The sequence below is a fragment of the Carassius carassius genome, chromosome 14 (genome assembly GCF_963082965.1).
Source record: "Carassius carassius chromosome 14, fCarCar2.1, whole genome shotgun sequence".
In the NCBI taxonomy this organism is placed as follows: Eukaryota; Metazoa; Chordata; class Actinopteri; order Cypriniformes; family Cyprinidae; genus Carassius; species Carassius carassius.
This window is the reverse complement of record NC_081768.1, coordinates 31,049,537-31,070,708: the sequence shown is the minus strand read 5'-3', so window position 1 is coordinate 31,070,708 and position 21,172 is coordinate 31,049,537. Positions and strand designations below refer to the sequence as shown.

The window sequence follows — 21,172 nt, the reverse complement described above, 5'->3', positions numbered from 1 at the left end:
ATGATATAGAGAGTAATCTGCTGTAATCTCTGCAGTTGTTTCAAGCTCAGTTTTATTGGTCCAGATACAGCCAACATGAGGTGACAACACCATTGGCTTTCATCGCCACTATGATCCGCCCTTTAGGAAGTAAGCCCCGTTCACACCAAGTATCATAAATATAACGATAACGATAAAGATATAGTTTTAAAAATCTTTCTCAATATTAAAGAATAGCAGAGTCCACACCAAAGTTACAACGTTAAAGGCACAGATAAACTATATCGTTGGAATCAATTCCAGAATTATTATTTTTTTCCAGCTGATGAACAATACAAACACTGATATCCACTGATATCAGAAACAATCCTGCAATAACGAGCTTGAGAATATAAAGTGGCAGACGAGGGTGTGCTAAACTGACGATATCATTCACTTGTGTGGAAGCTTATATCATTATCTTTATAGTTATTGTTTCTGACAGTAGAGAGCAATGAGATTTCATTACAAAAGGTAATTTAAGGAATTAGATTTACTTAATTATTCAATAAATCAATGTTATTGCTAATATTAATGTACTTTTTCATTATTGTGTCAGTGTTTTATTGGCAAGAACAACAAAGTGTCGAAACGAGCTCTGTAGAGCAGTTTGTCCATTTAGGGCTACTGTAGAAACATGGTGGTTACTTCCATGTAAGGGGACCTGTGGTGTATGTAGATAGAAATAGCTCAATCTAAGGTAATGAAAACAAAACGGTTCATTAAGAAAGGTCTTTATACACCTCTGAAAACAGTTATATACATATATTATATTGCATTTCTGTCAGTAGATCATTGTAAATATTACACATTGCACCTTTAATGATTAATCATTTATCATTTATGCTTTCATAATCCTTTTATGTCCTAGCATAATTCTAACTCTTAGACAAGACATTGAAAACATGTTTACCTGGGTATTGTTTAACTAAAAATGAAACAAAAAATGCAATTACTTTTATTCATAACTTTTCATTTACAATGAGGAATTGTAATAGAAGATGGAAGTTTATTCATCTAATACAGGGTTGGGCAACTTCGGTCCTGAAGGGCCATTGTCAAGCAGAGTTTAGCCCCAACCCTGATGAAACACACCTGCCTGTCAAGTCACCTTTATTTATAGTGCTTTTAGTAGTAACTTTACAGTATTAAGTAATACAAAATGACAATATTAAACACTCAATTTTCAGTTAAAGGCAGTTAATCATTGAATTCAATGATGTCATCATCCAACTCGTTGTTTAAATAGAATCTGTGCAATCAAGTCGACGATATCACTGTAGATGAAGTGTCCCCTACTAAGCAAGCCAGAGGCGACAGCGGCAAGGAACCAAAACTCCATCGGTGACAGAATGGAGAAAAAAAGACTTGTTCAAGTGTGTTTGATTAGGGTTGCAGCTAAACTCTGCAGGACAGTGACCTTTATAAGGAAACAGCCAAGTGAACAAAAGTGCATAAATGTTATAATACATTAATAAAAATGAAATGCGCAGTTTATATATAATTTTACATGATTTTGACATTATTTTTATTCACAATTTCTAGTATTTGTACAGGCTTTATTTGTTTTTATTTCAATGCAGTAATAATTAAAGGGTTAGTTCAGCCAAAAATTAAAATTAACCCATAAATTACCTAGGGGTGCGCGCTAAGGATCGTCCGATAATTAACTGACAAGCTGCGCAAATCAACGCTGATAATGAACGTGGATTTGCGCAGCTTCTCAGTTAACAGTGGCTCTGTGTAGTAACAGCTGCTCTATGTGAAATCACGCACCTGATGGAATTAACCGCTGATTAGAGAACCGGCTTTACTGACCAGATGCGCATTAATTATCAGACGATATTTATCGCGCACCCCTAGGGTGAAGTCATCCTAGGTGTATATGAATTTCTTCTTTCAGACGAATTCAGTTGGAGTGTGGGTGTTGCACACCATCGGTTCATGAGAAGTTTAATAAAAAGCTCATCCATTAAGAAAAAAGTGTCTCGCTCCAGGGGGTGAACAAAGGCCTCCTGTAGCAAATCGATGCGTTTTTGTAAGAAAAATATCCATATTCAAAACATAATAATCACTTTAATCTAGCTTGCACTCACAGTTGTAAACGAAGCAGTTCCGGGGGAATGAGGTCGGCTTTGTGTGTTTACTTCCGCTCAGAAGTAAACACAGCGGAGAGATCAAAACAAAACAAAGGTCACTAATTAGAAGTACAAAATGAGTATTTGTAAAGTATGTCAGAGGATTTTGGTATAAGCCAAGAGGAGACTGGTTTTTCTTTGCTAAAGTAAGGAAACTTTGCTCCTGTTAACCAATGTTGGTTTTCACAAGACTCGGCGCATGCACAGCACTGACCTCCATAACTGCCTTGTTTACAACAGTGAGTGTAAACTAGATTAAAGTGATTATGTTTTGAATATGGATATTTTTCTTACAAAAATGCATCGATTCGCTACAGAAGGCTTTTGTTCACCCCCCGGAGCCGTGTAAGACTTTTTATTTAATGGATGTGCTTTCTATTAAACTTATCATGGACCGATGGAGCGCAACACCCTCTGAGTTGCATCTAACAGCTTGAAAGATCAAAGACAATTTTTCATACTGAATTCATATGAAATAAAAAAGTAATATACACCTAGGATGACTTCGATGTCATTTATTTAAATTAATTTATTGGGTAATTTTCATTTTTGGGTGAACTAACCATTTAACAATTCTTTGATTTGTTCCGTGATAGAATTAAAGTTTCTTAAGGGTCAAGATCAAGTTATCTGCATCTCTGTGCTCCATCAATCCACTCTCATAATAGCTGGCTTCACTCAAATTAATGCACGGCTCAGATTAGCTGTATATCGTGTGTGTAAGACTCCAATACAATTTTAGAGTAATTATTTCATCACTAATATATATATTTAAATTCTTAGTATTACTAGAGCCTTGAGTACTAGAGTCTATAGTATTATTGAGTACACAACATTAAATAACATTAATTATTTGTTTAAGGTTGCATTAAGGTTTATTAAGGTTGCAATCTAATCCTGTTTATATGAAATAAGCAGGATTAATTTTACAAACGTATTGCTATGACAGCAACTCTGGGTTGATCTTCGAAGAACAAAATAATCCAAGATCAAGTGAAAATAATCGACAATAAAATCCAGCTCAACCCAAGACACACTGAATGATTTTAGCAATCCTATAAGATCACTGCATGTTACACTGTGTGAAATGGATCTAATAAACTTGGCTATGATGTGTGTAGACTGTACGATAATGACACCTGTTGACCACAATACGATACGACGCATGTTACTATAGAAAAACAAAACAATCAGCATGATCACAGAAATCACCAGGATTGTTTCACAATACAATTCTTTTGTCTGGGACAGCCGAAAATCCTGCACTGTGTTTCAGGCTTTAGCAATGTACGAAGAACAGCCTCAGGACCAAAGTTGCCCATTCCTGATCTACAATTTGTTTGAGGTGTTAAACGGAATCAAAAATAAACCAAACCACATTCCTAGATCCCCCAACTCAACACACTTTGCATGTCTTTGAATGTAATGAGTTGAATCGGGAGTTTGATTAAGAGAGGCATGCAAATGTGCTCCAGGAATGTAGTTGGGAACCAATGCTCTTTACAATGAAAATGTATTGTGAACATATACATATTTTCTGCTAACAATTTAAATTGATTAAATATTTAAAAACTCTTTTGCACAAAGAACAAAAATAAAGTCTCAGAATATCTGTATGATTTTTTAACACTACTCCTAATTAAATTCTCAGGAGGGAATGTGCAGGTGATTTCTGAAAATGTTCCACTTTGAAAACCTTTCTATATTCAGAACACAGCAGTTTTATTCTCACATTTAATGTGCATATGACGTTTCAGGTCTTTTGGATACGTGAAACTCTTCTCACACTGAAGACACTTGTATGGCTTCTCTCCGGTGTGAACCCTCATGTGAATGTGAAGGTTTCCTTTAACTGTAAAACCTTTTCCACACTCTTGACAGGTGAAAGGCTTCTCTCCTGTGTGAACCTTTATGTGATTCTCAAGGTTTGATTTGCTTTTACAAGTCTTTCCACAGAAATAGCACATGAAAGGCTTATCCCCGATGTGAATGACTACATGCTTCTTAAGGAGATTACTATCTGTGAAACTCTTTCCACACTCATGACATGTTAAACTGTTCTCTCTTAAATGAATACTGATGTGGTAATTAAGCGTTTCTTTACGTCTAAAACTCTTTCCACACTGGTCACAAATGAACGGCTTCTCACCAGTGTGAATTTTCATGTGAGTATTAAGATTGCCCTTTCGTGAGAAGCCATTCCCACACACTTTGCAGCTGTAAGGGCTCTCCCCAGTGTGAACTCTCACGTGGGAATCGAGAGTTTCTTTACGTCTGAAACTCTTTCCACACTGTTCACACGTGAACGGCTGCTCTCCGGTGTGAATTCTCATGTGAGTCTTAAGATTTCCTTTATGTGAGAAGCTCTTCCCACACAGTTTGCAGGTGAATGGAGTTTCTCCAGTGTGATCTCTCATGTGGGCATTAAGGGTTGCTTTATATTTGAAACATGTTCCACACTGAGCACACATGAATGGCTTCTCTTCATTGTGAATCTTCATGTGATTCTTGTGGCTTACTTTATGAACGAAACGCTTTCCGCAGTGATGGCATGAGTAAGGCTTCTCTCCAGAGTGAACTCTCATGTGAGTATTGAGGTTTTTTTTGAAACGGAAAATCCTTCCACATTGATGACATCTAAAATGGGTCTCTACCGAGTGGACCCTCTTGTGGGAATTAAGGATTTCCTTACATCTGAAACGCTTTCCACACTGACCACATACAAATGGCTTCTCTCCAGTGTGAATTGTCATGTGAATCTTAAGACTTTCTTTTCGTGAGAAGCTCCTCCCACACAGTTTGCAGGTGAATGGCTTCTCTCCAGTGTGACTTCTAATGTGGACTTTAAGGTTTGCTTTTTGAGTGAAACGTTTTCCACATTGTGGGCAGATGAAAGAACATTTCGATTTGGTTATATTGGTCTTTTTTTGTGAGGAAATATTTTTAGTCTGTATGGATTGTTCTTCGGTCATGAAATTATGTGTCTGGTCTTTCTCTTCCATTTCATTCAGTTCTTCACTTTCCTCTTTAGGGATCATCAGGTCTAAAGTGAAAAAAGGCGAACACATTTTTTAGAAATTAAATAGACGCAAAGCAACATATATGAAAACATCAAAACCAACATGAATGCTCAATCCTAAGAACCTTGTCTCAATATTGTTAACTCCTCACTTTCTTTAGGACACTCTGTTTATCAAACACCTGATCAAACACAGCTTGACCCAGGAGTCCTTGTTTATTATATGTCAATTCCAAATTTATGTCTAAAATATTAGAAAAACAATGTTGTGTCAACTATGCACCGTTTTGCATATTTCTGAACAATTTCATTCAGGATTAAGCCTCATCTTTGCTCATAAACTGTGTTTATTCAAGTTGTTTCTCTTCTAGTGCTATTAGACCTTTTGATAGCAAAGATCACAACACCTGTCATCTATAGCTACCAATTTGTGTGAAATCAGGAGTATGGAGTGCATCAGGGCTCTGTATTAGGCCCACGTATTAAGATGGCAATGATTTGGAGTCTTACATTTTCTCACAATCTGAGAAAAAGAAAAAAAGAAAAACTGCATAACACTTTAAGCAGTAATCAGCAATGCATTTTATGTAAGACAGATATTTAGATAAGAGGATGTAAGCAGAGTGGAAAGCAACAATTTCCCCTCCACACTTCAAGCATTCAATAATCACTCCGCTCTGGGTTTACCATTTCCCACTCCTAACTGAATTGATCACAAACACTGCTCTGCCTTCACTCCATGGCGATAATTGCTAAAGTATTTAAAGAGTAACTAAACCCTAAACCAACTTTTTTTAGTTAATGATCTATAAGAATGGGGCTTTATTAGTGCTGTTCATTGATTCGAGTAACTTTTTTGACATTTGAGTATAAAGTGTTTTAATTCTACAATATATGGTGTAAAAACGTCTGAGTGCTGCCCTCTTCAGGTTGAACTGTGGCTACTGCAGTTGATTTTTCCTATTGGATGTTGCGGTGGCAAGTGACGTAAGCAGTTTCCAGCTCACCACGCCCCTTGGTACGAGCTACCACGCCCTTGGCAGTATAAAACCATCAAAATCACTGTAGTGAGTCAGGAGCTGGAATTGCGAGTATTGGTAACGACCAGGATAGACTATTATAGCATATATTTAGCATAGCAATTATATAGTTATTTAGATCTTCAAGTAAGCATAGATTTATCTGTATTTAGTACAGTGGTCAGGATGGTACGGAGGTGTGTTGCTGGTTGTGACAGCACTGCTGGACTGCATAGTTTTCCAGCAGACTGTAAAATTAGGCGCCAGTGGTTGCATGCACTTGGCCTGGAAGACCGCAAGTTCCCGCCTAGAGCTAGAGTGTGCAAACTGCATTTTACACGGGATTGCTTCTCCAACGCAATGGAGGTGGAAATGGGCTTCTCCACACAGCTCGCGCTGAAAAGCGACGCGGTGAGGGAGTTAAGACCGCAGTTTGAGCCAGCGGCTCGAATTGATATGAACAGACACCTCGACACCCTCCACTTCAGGTGAAAGTGGGGGAGAAAAGTCCTCTACTTCAAATGATCGCTCTGTTGCAAAGCTACTTGCATCACTACAGTCACTCTCCATTTTAGCGTCTCTTACAGCAGCTGTCAATCAATCCGTCACTGCGGGTCTCAGGATCACGCCGCACTCACTCAGCCCCGCCCTAGGTTCGTTCCCTCTATCTCCGCTGTGATCTGCCCACTTTTCAGCATTTTTCAAATATTGTCAGTGGGTGGAGTCAGTCTCTGAGCAGGGGTTTAGTTACACTTAAAGTATGTTTTAAATATCACAAAGTTCTGTTCAGAACTGACTTAAATTAAATAAAAAATAAAATAAATACATAATACTATAATTATAGTTTTAACTTGGTTTATTTGAACACTACATTTTTTAAACACTACACACTATTTTTTTGTAATTGAATAAAAAAAAAGCTAACTTTCTTATATTCTAAATTCACTGCACACAAACTGAAATATTTCAAGATTTTTCTTTTTTTAATTCTGATGGTTACAATTTACAGCTTAGGAAAATTAAACAATTAGTATCTTAAAAAAATAGAATATTCCATTTTGAGCTTGATTAGTTTGATTAACATTGAGTATAAATAATTGGTACCTCTTAGGCTAGTTCAGAACATGCAACCACAATTATGAGAAAGACTACTGACTTGACAGTTGTCCAGAAGACAATCATCAACACCGTCCACAAGGAGAGTAAGCCACAGAAGGTCATTGCTGAAAGGGCTGGCTGTTAACAGAGTGCTGTATCAAAATATATTCATAGACAGTTGAATGGAAGGAAAAAGTGTGGAAAGCAACAGCCTTAAGAAGATTGTCAGAACTTGGGAGTCGAATCAAGAACTTGGGAGAGCTTCACAAGGAGTGGACTGAAGGCAGAGTGAGAGAATCAAGAGTCACCACACTGAGACGTCTTCAGGAAAAGGGCTACAGCTGTCACATTCATAGAACCAAGCCACTCCTGAACCAGGAAAAAAAACATCAGAAGCATTTCACCTGGGGTAAGGAGAAAAAGAACTGGACTGTTGCTCAGTGGTCCACAATCCCCTTTCAGATGAAAGTAAATTTATCATTTCATTTGGAAATCATTTTGGAGATTTTGGAGCACTTCATGCTTCCATCTGCTGACAAGCTTTATGGAGATGCTGATTTAATTTTGCAGCAGGACATTAGCACTTGCCCACAGACCAAAACCTCTTCCAAGTGGTTTGATGACCATGATATTACTGTGCTTGATTGGCCAGCCAACTAACCTGAACTGAACCACAAAGAGAATATATGGGGTATTGTGAAAAGGAAGATAAGTAAAATATGACAACCAATACTGAGGAGCTGAAGGCCGTTATCAAAACAACCTGGGCTTCAATAACGCCTCAGGAGTGCCACAGGCTGATCACCTCCATGCCACGCCGCACTGAAGCAGTAATTCATGCAAAAGGAGCCCCAACCAAGTATTGAGTGCTTAATTAAACCTGCTTTGGAGATCTTAAACACTTTTTGTCACTAATCTTTGAGAAAATGTTTTGAGAAAGTGAATGTTTAATTTTCCCAAGCTGTAAGTCATAATCATCAGAAGTAAAACAAAACACTTTTGAAACATTTCAATTTGTGTGCAATGAATCTAGAATATAATAAAGTTTGCTTTTTTTCACCATGTCTAGACTATGGTGAAGCTGAGGGTTGTAGAAACTAATAATATGCTGTAACTTTGATATTTTTTACCTGATAAATCACAGGACAGCGTTGGTATACTTTTCTGCAATCCTGTGTGCGTGAACTGTACGTTATGTTCAAGCTTGTGTGTTGCGTGTGTGAAGCAATGTAGCAGGCAGCACATTAGTTTAGAGCTGATATTAACTACCTGTACAATTAACTTTTTAAAACGTGAATTCACCCAATCAGTATCGATTATCCACATGCCATAAACAAGCATGCTTGAGATAAAACCTCACACAATCATCCATCATCTTAGGAGTGACCCACATATCTGTCCAACCAGCTAATGAGGTTTAACTGAAAAAAATATATATATATTTTTTGGACTGTTGTAGGGGTTGGGCGATACATCGCTAACAATAATTATCAGTGTTGGGAAGTAGCTAGCTACAAGTAGCGACGCTACTAGCATAACTACATTTTTCAGTAGCTTTACAGTAGCGATGCTACTTTTAAAACAGTGTAGCTTTTCCTGTAGCTAACTCCCTTTTCCAGCAAGTAGCAGTGTAGTACGACCAAATGCTACATTCCGTTCTGCATTCTAACTTATCACAAGCCTGTAATGCACTGAAGTAGCGCAGCATCTTCTGACTAGATCACAAACTACATTTGTTCATTACCGCTGTGCATGTGCTGTGATTTTGTCAGTCTGTCCACTGACAAGAAATCGTCTGATGATATTGCGAAGGATGCACAGGAGTGGATGTGTCACATGAATCAACTGTTATTTACGGAAAAAACTAAGTTAAAATGCAGTCTACGTCAAAGATTTAAAGCACATGCAGGAGGTGAATAATAGCCTCTTTAAACTGATTCTTTTTTCTTCTTTATTGCACTCCAATTTAATTGTTCATTTTACAATGATGAACAGGCATAATAGCCTACAATCTGCCCCCCCCCCCCCCCCATTTACTGTAGTGCCATTAACTGCATTGTGGTATTGTGGTAAAAATGTGGTTAATTCTCATAAAAATTTACTATATTATTAATTTAGACATTAATTAAATGTACTAAACGAGTAGCTGGTTTGAGAAAGCTTTCGGAATTATTGTAAAAACAAAACAGCATTTGCTAATCAGCAGTTTTATAAATTCTTATAAATTTTTCCCACACCAAATGGAAACTATAAATTTTTTTATCTATCCATCTTTTATTTTACATGTAAGAGCTGGCGTGAACTTGAGTGTTTGAGGGATGTTAGCTCCATTCAGCCTATTTATTTTTGCAAAAAATTGAATTGTGCTGCTGAGTGTTGATAACTGGTATTTTGGATAGTTGGGGCTCCTTTTGTCTGAATTACTGCAGCAATGCGGCGTGGCATGGAGTCGATCAGTCTGTGGCACTGCTCAGGTGTTATGAGAGCCCAGGTTGCTCTGATAGTGGCCTTCAGCTCTTCTGCATTGTTGGGTCTGGCATTTTGCATCTTCCTCTTCACAATACCCCATAGATTTTCAATGGGGTTAAGGTCAGGCGAGTTTGCTGGCCAATTAAAAACAAGAATACCATGGTCCTTAAACCAGGTACTGGTAGCTTTGGCACTGTGTGCAGGTGCCAAGACCTGTTGGAAAATGAAATCTGCATCTCCATAAAGTTGGTCAGCAGTATACGGCTGCGTTGACCTTGGACCACAGAAAATTGAAACAGGTAAATTTAGCTGAAAGGGAATCATATAAGATTTTAAAGGGAATTTGAACAGAATCACTGTTTCACGGCTGATCACTGAGACGGCCAGCGATTCATTGAACGAGCCGTATTACATCAACTTGGATTAATATCCAAAGTATAGTGAAAACACTATTAATTAGCACATTAACACACAAAACACAGGATACTTCTCTTTTCGATATGAATAAGGCTTTATTAGATAAATCTATGACATATAAACTACTCTAACTCACAAGCACACGCACTCACACATTCACACAAGTTGCGGGAAGATAGAAAGTTAGGAAAGAATGAGTTTAAGAGACTGAAATGAGTTTAAGAGAATGAAAATGTGAAATCCCAAGTTTACAGCAATACGTGAAATTGCATAGACATGAACAGCCATCAATCACTTAATTAACCCTCGCATTGAGTTCGTCAATGAGGTTAAAATTATATTAGATACACCAGTATAGATGTGAGACTGGAGATAAGTTACTTGGGTCGCCTGTGTAACGGGGTTCCCTTTGTTGAAAGGGGGTTTCCCGAGGTTGCTGATTGGCTGGAAGTTCAGTAGTAGTTGAAGTGACGTCTTGGGAAGCCCGTGGTTGGGCTTTGACTGAAGACGAGGAGGTGTGGGTAAATATTCATTACTAATGAATATGGAGTTAAACAGAGAACTGATATTCATTCAGAAGTCTTTTTGAGTTCAGTTTGGTGCATCTATAAAAGACAGTTTTTGTGCCATTCTTTCACTTAAGGATGTTCTGTGGAGACCAGAGGTTAAAAGGTCCCCTTAGGAATTTCAGTCTTCTAGTCTCCTAGGTCTGGGAATTCTTGTGATTACGATAACTATCATGGGTTTGCATGTGATGGTCAGGCTGTGCATCTCTTTGACCATCAATCTGGATTACTTGTCCTAGATTTGACAATCTCTTCTCCGAATTGAAATTGTCAATAATTGTTCTAATGGTGTTAATGTTGAAAGCTGTTCCGTGAAAGAGTTGGTTTGTTAGTGGACTTGCTTCTGACTTGTGGCACTAGGAATTGATTTACAACATCCTGTTGCCTTTCTGAGGAATTCGGCTCCCCGTGTTTCAACCATGGTCCTGATCGAATCTTTAATTTGTTTGGTTCAGGTCTGATACGCTACAGTGGACCAACACCAGCAGATGACATGGCACCCCAAACCATCACTGACTGAGGAAACCTTACACTGGACCTCAAGCAACATGGATTGTGTGCCTCTCCTCTCTTCCTCCAGATTCTGGGACCCTGATTTCCAAAGGAAATGCAAAATTTCAGAGAACATAACTTTGGTCCACTCAGCAGCAGTCCAGTCCTTTTGTCTTTAGCCCAGGCGAGATGCTTCTGACGCTGTCTGTTGTTCAAGAGTGGCTTGACACAAGGAATGCGACAGCTGAAACAGACGTCTTGCATACGCCAGTGCGTAGTGGTTCTTGAAGCACTGACTCCAGCTGCAGTCCACTCTTTGTGAATCTCCCCCACATTTTTGAATGGGTTTTCTTTCACAGTCCTCTCCAGGGTGTGGTTATCCCTATTGCTTGTACACTTTCCCTTCCCTTTGCCTCTCTATTAATGTGCTTGGCCACAGAGCTCTGTGAACAGCCAGCCTCTTTTGCAATGACCTTTTGTGTCTTGCCCTCCTTGTGCAAGGTGTCAATGGTTGTCTTTTGAACAACTGTCAAGTCAGCAGTCTTCCCCCATGATTGTGTAGCCTACAGAACTATAATGAGAGACCATTTAAAGGCCTTTGCAGGTGTTTTGAGTTAATTACCTGATTAGAGCGTGGCACCAGGTGTCTTCAATATTGAACCTTTTCCCAATATTCAAATTTTAGACGTTATATTAGAAGAAGCTTTCTAGAGCACGTCGACTGCCTGCGTTTGCACACGCTATCAAATGGAGTATACTTTGAAAGGCTGCGTGTTTGACTGTACACATTTGCTAGCATATGCAAAAAAAAAATTAATATTTTGGCCTTGAGGCCCACTCCATGCTAGCTAAAACTGCTTTAATTAGCCCAATAATTTATATATATATATATATAACCGGACCTGAACCCAATCGAGATGGTTTAGGGGTGAGCTGGACCGCAGACAGAAGGCAAAAGGGCCAACAAGTGCTAAGCATCTCTCGGGGAACTCCTTCAAGACTGTTGGAAGACCATTTCAGGTGACTACCTCTTGAAGCTCATCAAGAGAATGCCAAGAGTGTGCAAAGCAGTAATCAAAGCAAAAGGTGGCTACTTTGAAGAACCTACAATATGACATATTTTCAGTTGTTTCACACTTTTTTGTTATGTATATAATTCCATATATAATTCCACATGTGTTAATTCATAGTTTTGATGCCTTCAGTGTGAATCTACAATTTTCATAGTCATGAAAATAAAGAAAACTCTTTGAATGAGAAGGTGTGACCAAACTTTTGGTCTGTACTGTATATATATATATATATTAACTCTTGCGACATTCTTCAAAAACATTCATTTCTGTCGAGGTCGATATTTGAGAAGGATAACATGACTAAGTTCAGTTAAGAGAATGGAAACCAACCTGACTGTGTGTCAGTATCTTCTTGCTTCACACTTAATGCTCCTTCAATCTTCATGTCTTCATTCTCCTCCTTAATAAATGACATCTTTATAATATTCACGTGGCTCTCCGTCACTTCACCAGGAATTTTTCTGTTTGAAAACAGTGTCATATTTAAGTTGAGAATACATAGTCACATTAGTGTTGTCACGGTACCAAAATTTCAGTATTCGGTACCGATACCAGTGAAAATCCATGGTTCTCGGTACCAATTTCGGTACCAAAGCAAAACACAATATGCTAATAAAAAAATAATAATAATAAAATCAATGCCATTCTTTTTATCTTATTTAAAATTTTGATTAAAGAAAAACAGTAAACAAGTTTAACCCAAATTTTATTTGTCTTTTAATTAATGAAATTTGAACACATTCTATTTTTTGGTAAATAAAGGATTTGCTATTAAAATTAAAACATGGAAGAAATATTGTGTGATTTATTTCTTTAAAAAGTTCGATTAATTTTTTCAACAGTAGTAGCAGTATCACATACATTCTACTAAATAATAGTAATATTTCTAGCACAATGCCTTCTTGTAAAAATGAACTTATTTTGACGGGTTGCCATGAATAAATACCTTTAAACTGACACTGGTTTTACTCAAATGAAACGGTAAAATGCTTGTGAAGTGACTCAGAACAGTTCTGGTGATGTTATGTATTTATGTCCTCATTGAGACGGCAGATGCTGAAATCACTGCAAATGTCACGCGCATCAGTCTATGCAACCCTCTACGGACACCTCTGCAATTAAATCGCCATTGGCCATTAAATATTTTAGTTTACTCGCCAGACTGATATATAATTAGAACTTTAGTAATTAGAAGTAAACTTGATAACCGTGTTTAAATGCATATTAGTCAATTTAACTGAACATTTTAACTGGAATGGTGGTGGTGCTTTTTTTGTCATTCAGTGATTCTGTAAAAAAAAAAAAAAGGAGGTGAGAAAAACTAACAAGAATACTGATAAGATAATATTGATACCAATTCTAATAAGAAGAACTATAAAAACACACTAAAGATTACTAAGGATTAATTAGCTGCTGGATTCATGAATATTAATCAGGTTTTGTGCATTCGCTCGAACTGATTTGCTGAAATCAAAACGAACGATAATAGGTGAGCGCCAGCCAATGAGATTGCCATTTGCGCATTAACTCCACACACTAACGTTATCGGAAAACCCAAATATTCTTAAAAGCTGAAGATTTCCATAGATATGCCCCTTTTTTTACAGGAAAATACAACCAAGAGTAGTTTAAATGTAGTGCGTCAATTCTCTCTCTCGGTGTCTGCGTGTATGAGAGAGAAAGCGACAGCGATCTGTGCGCCTTCACACTAGAGGTACATTAAACACAGGTGCGCTGTGCATCCATTGAGATGAACTGAATCACACAGATCGCCTGACTGAGAGTGAAACTTTAAAGCGCTCAGTCAGAGAGTGTTCGGCGAGTGAACAAATATCTGAGCTAAACTTATAGCCTACTTAGCCTCCAACTCACACAATGGCGAGTAAAATCTGAGAATTTTTTAGCCATTGGCTAATATTAGAAATCATTTAGTCGCCATAAGGAAGATTTAGTAGCATATGCGAGTGGTGAACTCGCAATTTAGATGGTTGCTGTGTAGTAAACAAACCCGCACGTCTCTGCCATTCATTCATTCACACAGAGACACGCAGAACATGCAGGATTCAGATTTCAACCAACTTTTGCGGCTTAACATTTAAAAATACTGGTCCATATGGAGATTTGATTTGATTAATTTATGCTAACTTTGATAAATTCTTTGACTGTCCATATTAAAATGTAAGTTTCATTTTCATGACTGGATTTTGAGATTCCGTCTGCGTCTTCTGCTTTGCGGAAATCATAGCTGTATGCGTCAAGAACCGGGTTTGAACGGGACCTCGGTACCACCGGTACTTACAGAAACCTGGTACCGTCACATTTTCATTTTTATAGTACCGACTTGGTACCGAAGTACCGGGTCTTTTGACAACACTAAGTCACATTTAACTATTCATGTTAAGGTAAATCTGTTTATTATGGATTCACCGATGTATCAGCCGTCGATATTTATTACCCAATTTTTGATTATTTTAAATACATCAGCATATCGGAAATAGCATGAAAAGGGCAAATACCAATGGTTTATTAATCAACTGCATGGAGACAATGAGTTGCATGTCTGTTGCATAATCCAATGTTTTTTCTCTGGGCAAAATAATAAAATGCTTGCCATAACAAAATAAAAGCTTTTTGTGTGTTTGAAACCATCAAAAACTGTTACCTCCGCTTCTCAGTGTGATGTTATAGCCTATGTAAAGGATGATGATTTATGTCGAAGTGAAGAAAGCCTAATGTTTACAAAACAAATAATATTTTAGCATCCAGATACATATTGAATATGTAAACATTTGGATTCACGCAGAATGATAGAGGTAGGTTTCAGTTTCACTTTAAAATCAATTATTTTTAGCTTTCAACGTTAGTGGATTTGTTGTGGAGGGAAGGAAACTAAAATAGGCTAATTGTGATTGTAATTTGGCTTTATTTACTGGGGTTTTAGCCTACATTATTTCTGAATTATAATAAAATAATAATAATAATAAAATATGACATACAGCCTACTGATTTAGGAGTATCCATCCATCCATGATTTAGGAGTAGCGTTTTTTTAATCCATGCTACAAACTTTTTCAAATATCTTGAAATAAATAGGCATACTTTAATGTTAAAGCACTGACACTGACAGTATTTTCTATTGTTTAATACATTTGGTCAACAAATAGAGAAATATTGAGCTGTACTGTATTGGCTATGACAAAGCGCAAGATAGGCTATCAGATCAAGACCCTTGTGGCAACAATAAAAATTTTTAATCACAATTAATCACATTATTGTCTGTGATTAATCGCGATTAATTGCATCATTATGCACAAAACTAATAATGCATTCAAAAGTAGTGTATTGTACACTTTTTTCATTTAAAATTATGCCTACTGCTATATGAACAAAAGTGTAAAAACATTTGATTTGCTAACACTTTATACAAATAAAGTGCTTTTTACAGCAGTGTTCAATTTACATCGTAGGAGTTCAAATATTTATTGTAGCCTAAATCTCAACTGATAACATTAATGTAATTAAGTTAAATATAAAACAAGCCAGTTGTCACCGGCAGGACGTTAACGTTTTCATTGAAAATATTTTATAGTTTGTTTTAGAAAAACAAGTTATGCTCATAACATTATAACAGGCACCTTCCTATTAGAGACCTGCACGATTGCAGGACCCATCGCAGCAGAGTTCGGCGCGGGACAACACTTGATGGGCGGGTAGAGACTTGTGTGTACGGGATGCCGGAGAATTATTAGGGTGTGCTCACACTACGCAATCCTAACTTCACGTGCTATCAGAAACTTCTTATTTACATTTACATTTATTCATTTAGCAGACGCTTTTATCTAAAGCGACTTACAGATGAGGACAGTGGAAGCAATCAAAAACAACAAAAAGAGCAATGATATATAAGTGCTATAACAAGTCTCAGTTAGGTTAACACAGTACACGTAGCATGGGATTTTAAATAATATAATATATAAAAAGAAAACAGAATAAAATAGAATAAAAAAAAGAATAGAGCAAGCTAGTGTTAGAGATCTTTACACATACACACACATATAATTGCATAATAAATGAAAATAAAATAGAATACAAAAATATTAGAAAGGTAGTTTGATTTTTTTAAAGAATAGAATTAGAATAGTGAGTGTTAAAGTTAGAGGGTCAAATAAAGATGGAAGAGATGTGTTTTAAGCCGATTCTTGAAGATGGCTAAGGACTCAGCTGCTCGGATTGAGTTGTGGAGGTCATTCCACCAGGAGGGAACATTTAATTTAAAAGTCCGTAAAAGTGACTTTGTGCTTCTTTGGGATGGCACAATCAAGCGACGTTCACTTGCAGAACGCAAGCTTCTAGAGGGCACATAAGTCTGAAGTAACAAATTTAGGTAAATGGGTGCAGAGCCAGTGGTAGTTTTGTAGGCCAACATCAATGCCTTGATTTTTATACGAGCAGCTATTGGAAGCCAGTGCAAATTGATAAACAGAGGTGTGAGGTGTATTCTTTTTGGCTCATTAAAAATTTATCTTGCTGCCGCGTTCTGGATTAATTGTAAAGGTTTGATAGAATTGGCTGGAAGACCTGCCAAGAGGGCATTGCAATAGTCCAGCCTGGACAGAACAAGAGCGTGAACAAGGAGTTGTGCAGCATGTTCTGAAAGAAAGGGATTGATCTTCTTGATGTTGAATAAAGCAAATCTGCAGGATCGGACAGTTTTAGCAATGTGGTCTGAGAAAGTCAGCTGATCATTAATCATAAGTCCAAGGCTTCTAGCTGTTTTTGAAGGAGTTATGGTTGATGTGCCTAACTTGATGGTGAAATTGTGATGAAACGATGGGTTTGCTGGAATCACAAGCAGTTCTGTCTTGGCAAGGTTGAGTTGAAGGTGATGGTCCTTCATCCAGGAAGAAATGTCTGTTAGACAAGCTGAGATGCGAATAGCTACCGTTGGATCATCAGGATGGAATGAGAGATAGAGTTGAGTGTCATCAGCATAGCAGTGGTATGAAAAACCATGTTTCTGAATGACAGAACCTAATGATGCCATGTAGACAGAGAAGAGAAGTGGTCCAAGAACTGAGCTCTGAGGCACTCCAGTAGATAGATGTTGTGACTTGGACACCTGACCTCTCCAAGATACTTTGAAGGACCTATCTGATAGGTAGGACTCAAACCATTAAAGTGTGGTTCCTGAGATGCCTTTTGCCAGTAGGGTTGATAGGAGGATCTGGTGGTTAACCGTGTCAAAAGCAGCGGACAGATCAAGCAGGATAAGTACTGATGATTTGGATTCTGCTCTTGCCAGTCTTAGAGCTTCAACAACTGAGAGCAAGGCAGTCTCAGTTGAATGTCCACTTCTGAAGCCAGATTGGTTGCTGTCAAGGAGGTTGTTGTGTGTGAGAAATGTAGAGACTTGGATGAACACAGCTCGCTCAAGTGTTTTTGCAATGAAAGGAAGAAGGGAAACTGGTCTGTAGCTCTCTAAAAGAGATGGGTTGAGGGTGGGTTTCTTAAGTAGTGGAGTTATACGTGCCTGTCTAAATGATGAGGGAAATACACCAGTGTGGAGGGATGTGTTGATGATGTGAGTGAGTGCAGGTACAACTGCAGGAGAAATGGTTTGAAGGAGATGAGATGGAATAGGATCAAGCGGGCAAGTAGTAGGGTGATTAGAAAGGATGAGTTTCAAGTTATTTAGAGTTATTTACAACTCATTTATTTTATGAGTTATTTACAACTTGTATTTTACAAGTCATGATTACGAGCTTGTTGAATTCATTTCTGTTAAAAATAACAGTGGACAGTGGTTTGTGAATGTTGATGCTTAGCCTAAATAATTTGATCGGGAGCATCCCCTCCCTGACCCATGATTTGTCTTTATGTATATTCAGAGCCAGTGAGCAATGGACTTTCATAATAATAAAAAACTGTGTTAGCGCGCAATAAAATAATTGTCGGCGTTAATTAACTAATGCATTAACATGATAATAATGTGCTAACTCACCCAGCCCTTATACATTTATGACAGTGGTGACACAGTGGTGTCATGGTTCGGTTCGGTACAGGGGTATATTGGTTAAACAATGTTGGAAATATTTCTGTTTTAAACCGTGAAGGCAAGCCAATGGATATCACATACAAGCAACAATCAAACTTTGCGCAAAGGTTAAGCCGGTGAACGTCTTAAGGCTGATTTATAATTCTGCATCGAGACCTACGCTGTAGGCTAAGTGTCAGTTTATTTATACTTCTACGCCATTCTCCGCGTCGATGTGCAGCACACACTCAAAGCACTAGTCTGCAGTGTCCACGGACATGTTGCTGGTGTAACCTGCACAACCACGACAAAAGCTGAGGAAGAAGCGGCTCGTCAGAGATGCATTAAAGCCGTGACAGCAGCAAATATATATTAAATCATACAAAAAGGAGACAACAACGGAACAGGAGAAGATGGAATTCTTTCCGTCTCCACGAGGACTTGTATCACGGCAGATCAACACTGTTGCGGACAACTAGTGATGTATAATGATGTATAGTATAATAAATGATAAAACACTTGTTCTTTGCTTTTTTTCTTTTATATAAGAAGGTATAACATTAAAATATATTAAAGTGCACATAAACACACACAAAACTCAAGTACATACAGAAGAAGGTATTCTTGCAGACCAATCACAGTGCTTGCTGTCTGCGTATAACTGAGGCGCCGTTACCTTCCAGGAGTGGTGCTACGCCGTAGCCTGAAAGTACTGCACACAAACTACAGCGTAGTTTTGACGCAGAAGTATAAATCAACTTTTAAACTCAATCAATTCACTAAACAGAAAGTTAAAGTAAAAACGGAATGAGGGAGCTTTTGGCATCTGCAGTAACAATGCTTCTGCATGCATGTTTCATGTGGATTACATGATCTGAGAATATTTGTTTTCTGAATTGGTTCATTTGAAAGTACACATTTCTCTGTAGATTTTTAATGTCTGTAAGGCAAAGGTATACACGTTTCACGTTAATCAAAAATTAATCGAAAGCATGTGTAATTAATTAAAATCATGAAACATAAACAATTTAACATCAATTTATTAAATGTTTAACAAAAATTACGTTTAGGGCCCTAAGAATTTTTTTTTTTTTTTTCAACGTTATGTTTTATTGTTACCGAATTTTGTTTTAGCATGTGTAATTATTTGAAAGCATCAAAAAGTTTCATTTATTCTTACAATAGCTTATTATATCGAAATATTGTATGATTATTAATTAAAAATATGGTTTTAATGATTGTACTGTAGTAGTAGTAGTATCAGTCACATTCTACTGAACAAAAGCAATATATTTCAGCCAGCAATGCCTTCAAATTGAACTGAACTTTTATTTTGAAGGATTTACTGAACCTTTCATCAAAGATGTCCTAAAACTAAAACAGTACCTGTTCTTGTCTTAGGACAACTCTGATAAACTTTTTTGATCCACTTGAAATGTTGACTAATGTATGTATGTATATATATATATATATAATAAACAGATTGTTAAAGTGGAACTATTAAATCCATTCTTATATTAATAAATACAGATGCCAAAAATAGTTGTTAAACACAACTTTGTTTATGTTCCCTACTTAAACCAGAATTACAATTTATTTCAGAATTATTATAATGCGCTTTTATAAGCAGTTACTGTTTTTAATTATCATAATAATTAGCCAATTAATATAATATTATATTGAACCCTTTATAATAATAATAATGATGATAATAATAATAATAATTAAAGCACAGTGTGCCCATATCTCTATTTATAGCTAATAACGAGTGAGACCATACATATTTTGACACCTGAATTGGGTTTATTGTTAACATCAGTATACAGACAGCTAGCATGTGTAGGATCTGACAGCTGGTTTGTAATAGTTGTCATACACGTGTTTTGTTTTTGTGACATGCACATTGACCAGAGGGTGTCGTCAGCGTACAGTGATGGGAACGCTTCGAAACAGTGAATTATGGAATTTAGTAATGAAAGAAAATATTAATTCTATTGAGTGGAGTGTTTTCCGTTTCTCCCGTCAGAGGCCGAGTTCGTGTTTACGACAAACTGAAATGAAACGAAACGGAGTTACTCGCGGCTGCTCACAAAATACCATCATAGATATTAAATAAAGCATCCCGATGATACATTTGAACATCTACTACTTGGATAACTACTTTTCTTTTTGCAATGTTACAACTCCTGGACGATTTAAATTAATTTAAACACTTTAAATGCATTATGAGCTTAAAACAAACCTTTCTTCAGTCCAAACACAGACGCATCACACGGCGCATTCATATGACGCAACGTCGCCAAACCAAATTAAAAGTCCTGTTCACACGCTAAAATCTAAAATTGCAGAAGTGCAAATATATATTTGTATTCGCAGACATTTCTATGTAGGATATTCCAGTTCAATCGCAACGAAACTAATCATAGGCTTTATTGTGGACATTACACGAATGCAAATGATACACAAATAATAATCATAATAATAATAGTAAAAATAATAAAATTTTTCACACAATTTTATTTTTATGGGGTCAGCAGAGAAGGCCCTGGGTATAGGAAGCTGTTTATATGCAGATGACGGGCGCTGTGAAAAAGGAGGCACAATGTGGAGAAGGTGGATAATAGTGTACAGCTTGCTGTTAAAAAAGTAGAGAGTTGGGCTAACGAATGGGGTTTTTACTTTTCTCTGTAGCAAAAAGTAGAAAAGATTTTACAAAAACAAGAACTGAATCCAATAATCAATATTGAAATGTATGAATAGCAATTGGGACACATGTCAGTTGTCAGACTTTGAGGAATATGATATGAATATATAATATATATGATGAAT

At 37.1% G+C, this 21,172-nt stretch overlaps 1 protein-coding gene across 1 annotated transcript; it reads right to left on the bottom strand.

Annotated features, from left to right (window-relative positions):
* Positions 1-3,042: 3,042 nt before the first annotated feature.
* On the bottom strand, positions 3,043-20,648 carry LOC132157488 (gastrula zinc finger protein XlCGF26.1-like). Its single transcript, XM_059566848.1, has 3 exons — positions 20,586-20,648; positions 12,640-12,770; positions 3,043-5,199 (listed from the first exon to the last, which is right to left on the bottom strand). The coding sequence occupies exons 2-3, from the start codon at positions 12,722-12,724 to the stop codon at positions 3,863-3,865; spliced, it is 1,422 nt and encodes a 473-aa protein (XP_059422831.1). The 5' UTR covers positions 12,725-12,770; positions 20,586-20,648; the 3' UTR covers positions 3,043-3,862.
* Positions 20,649-21,172: the final 524 nt, after the last annotated feature.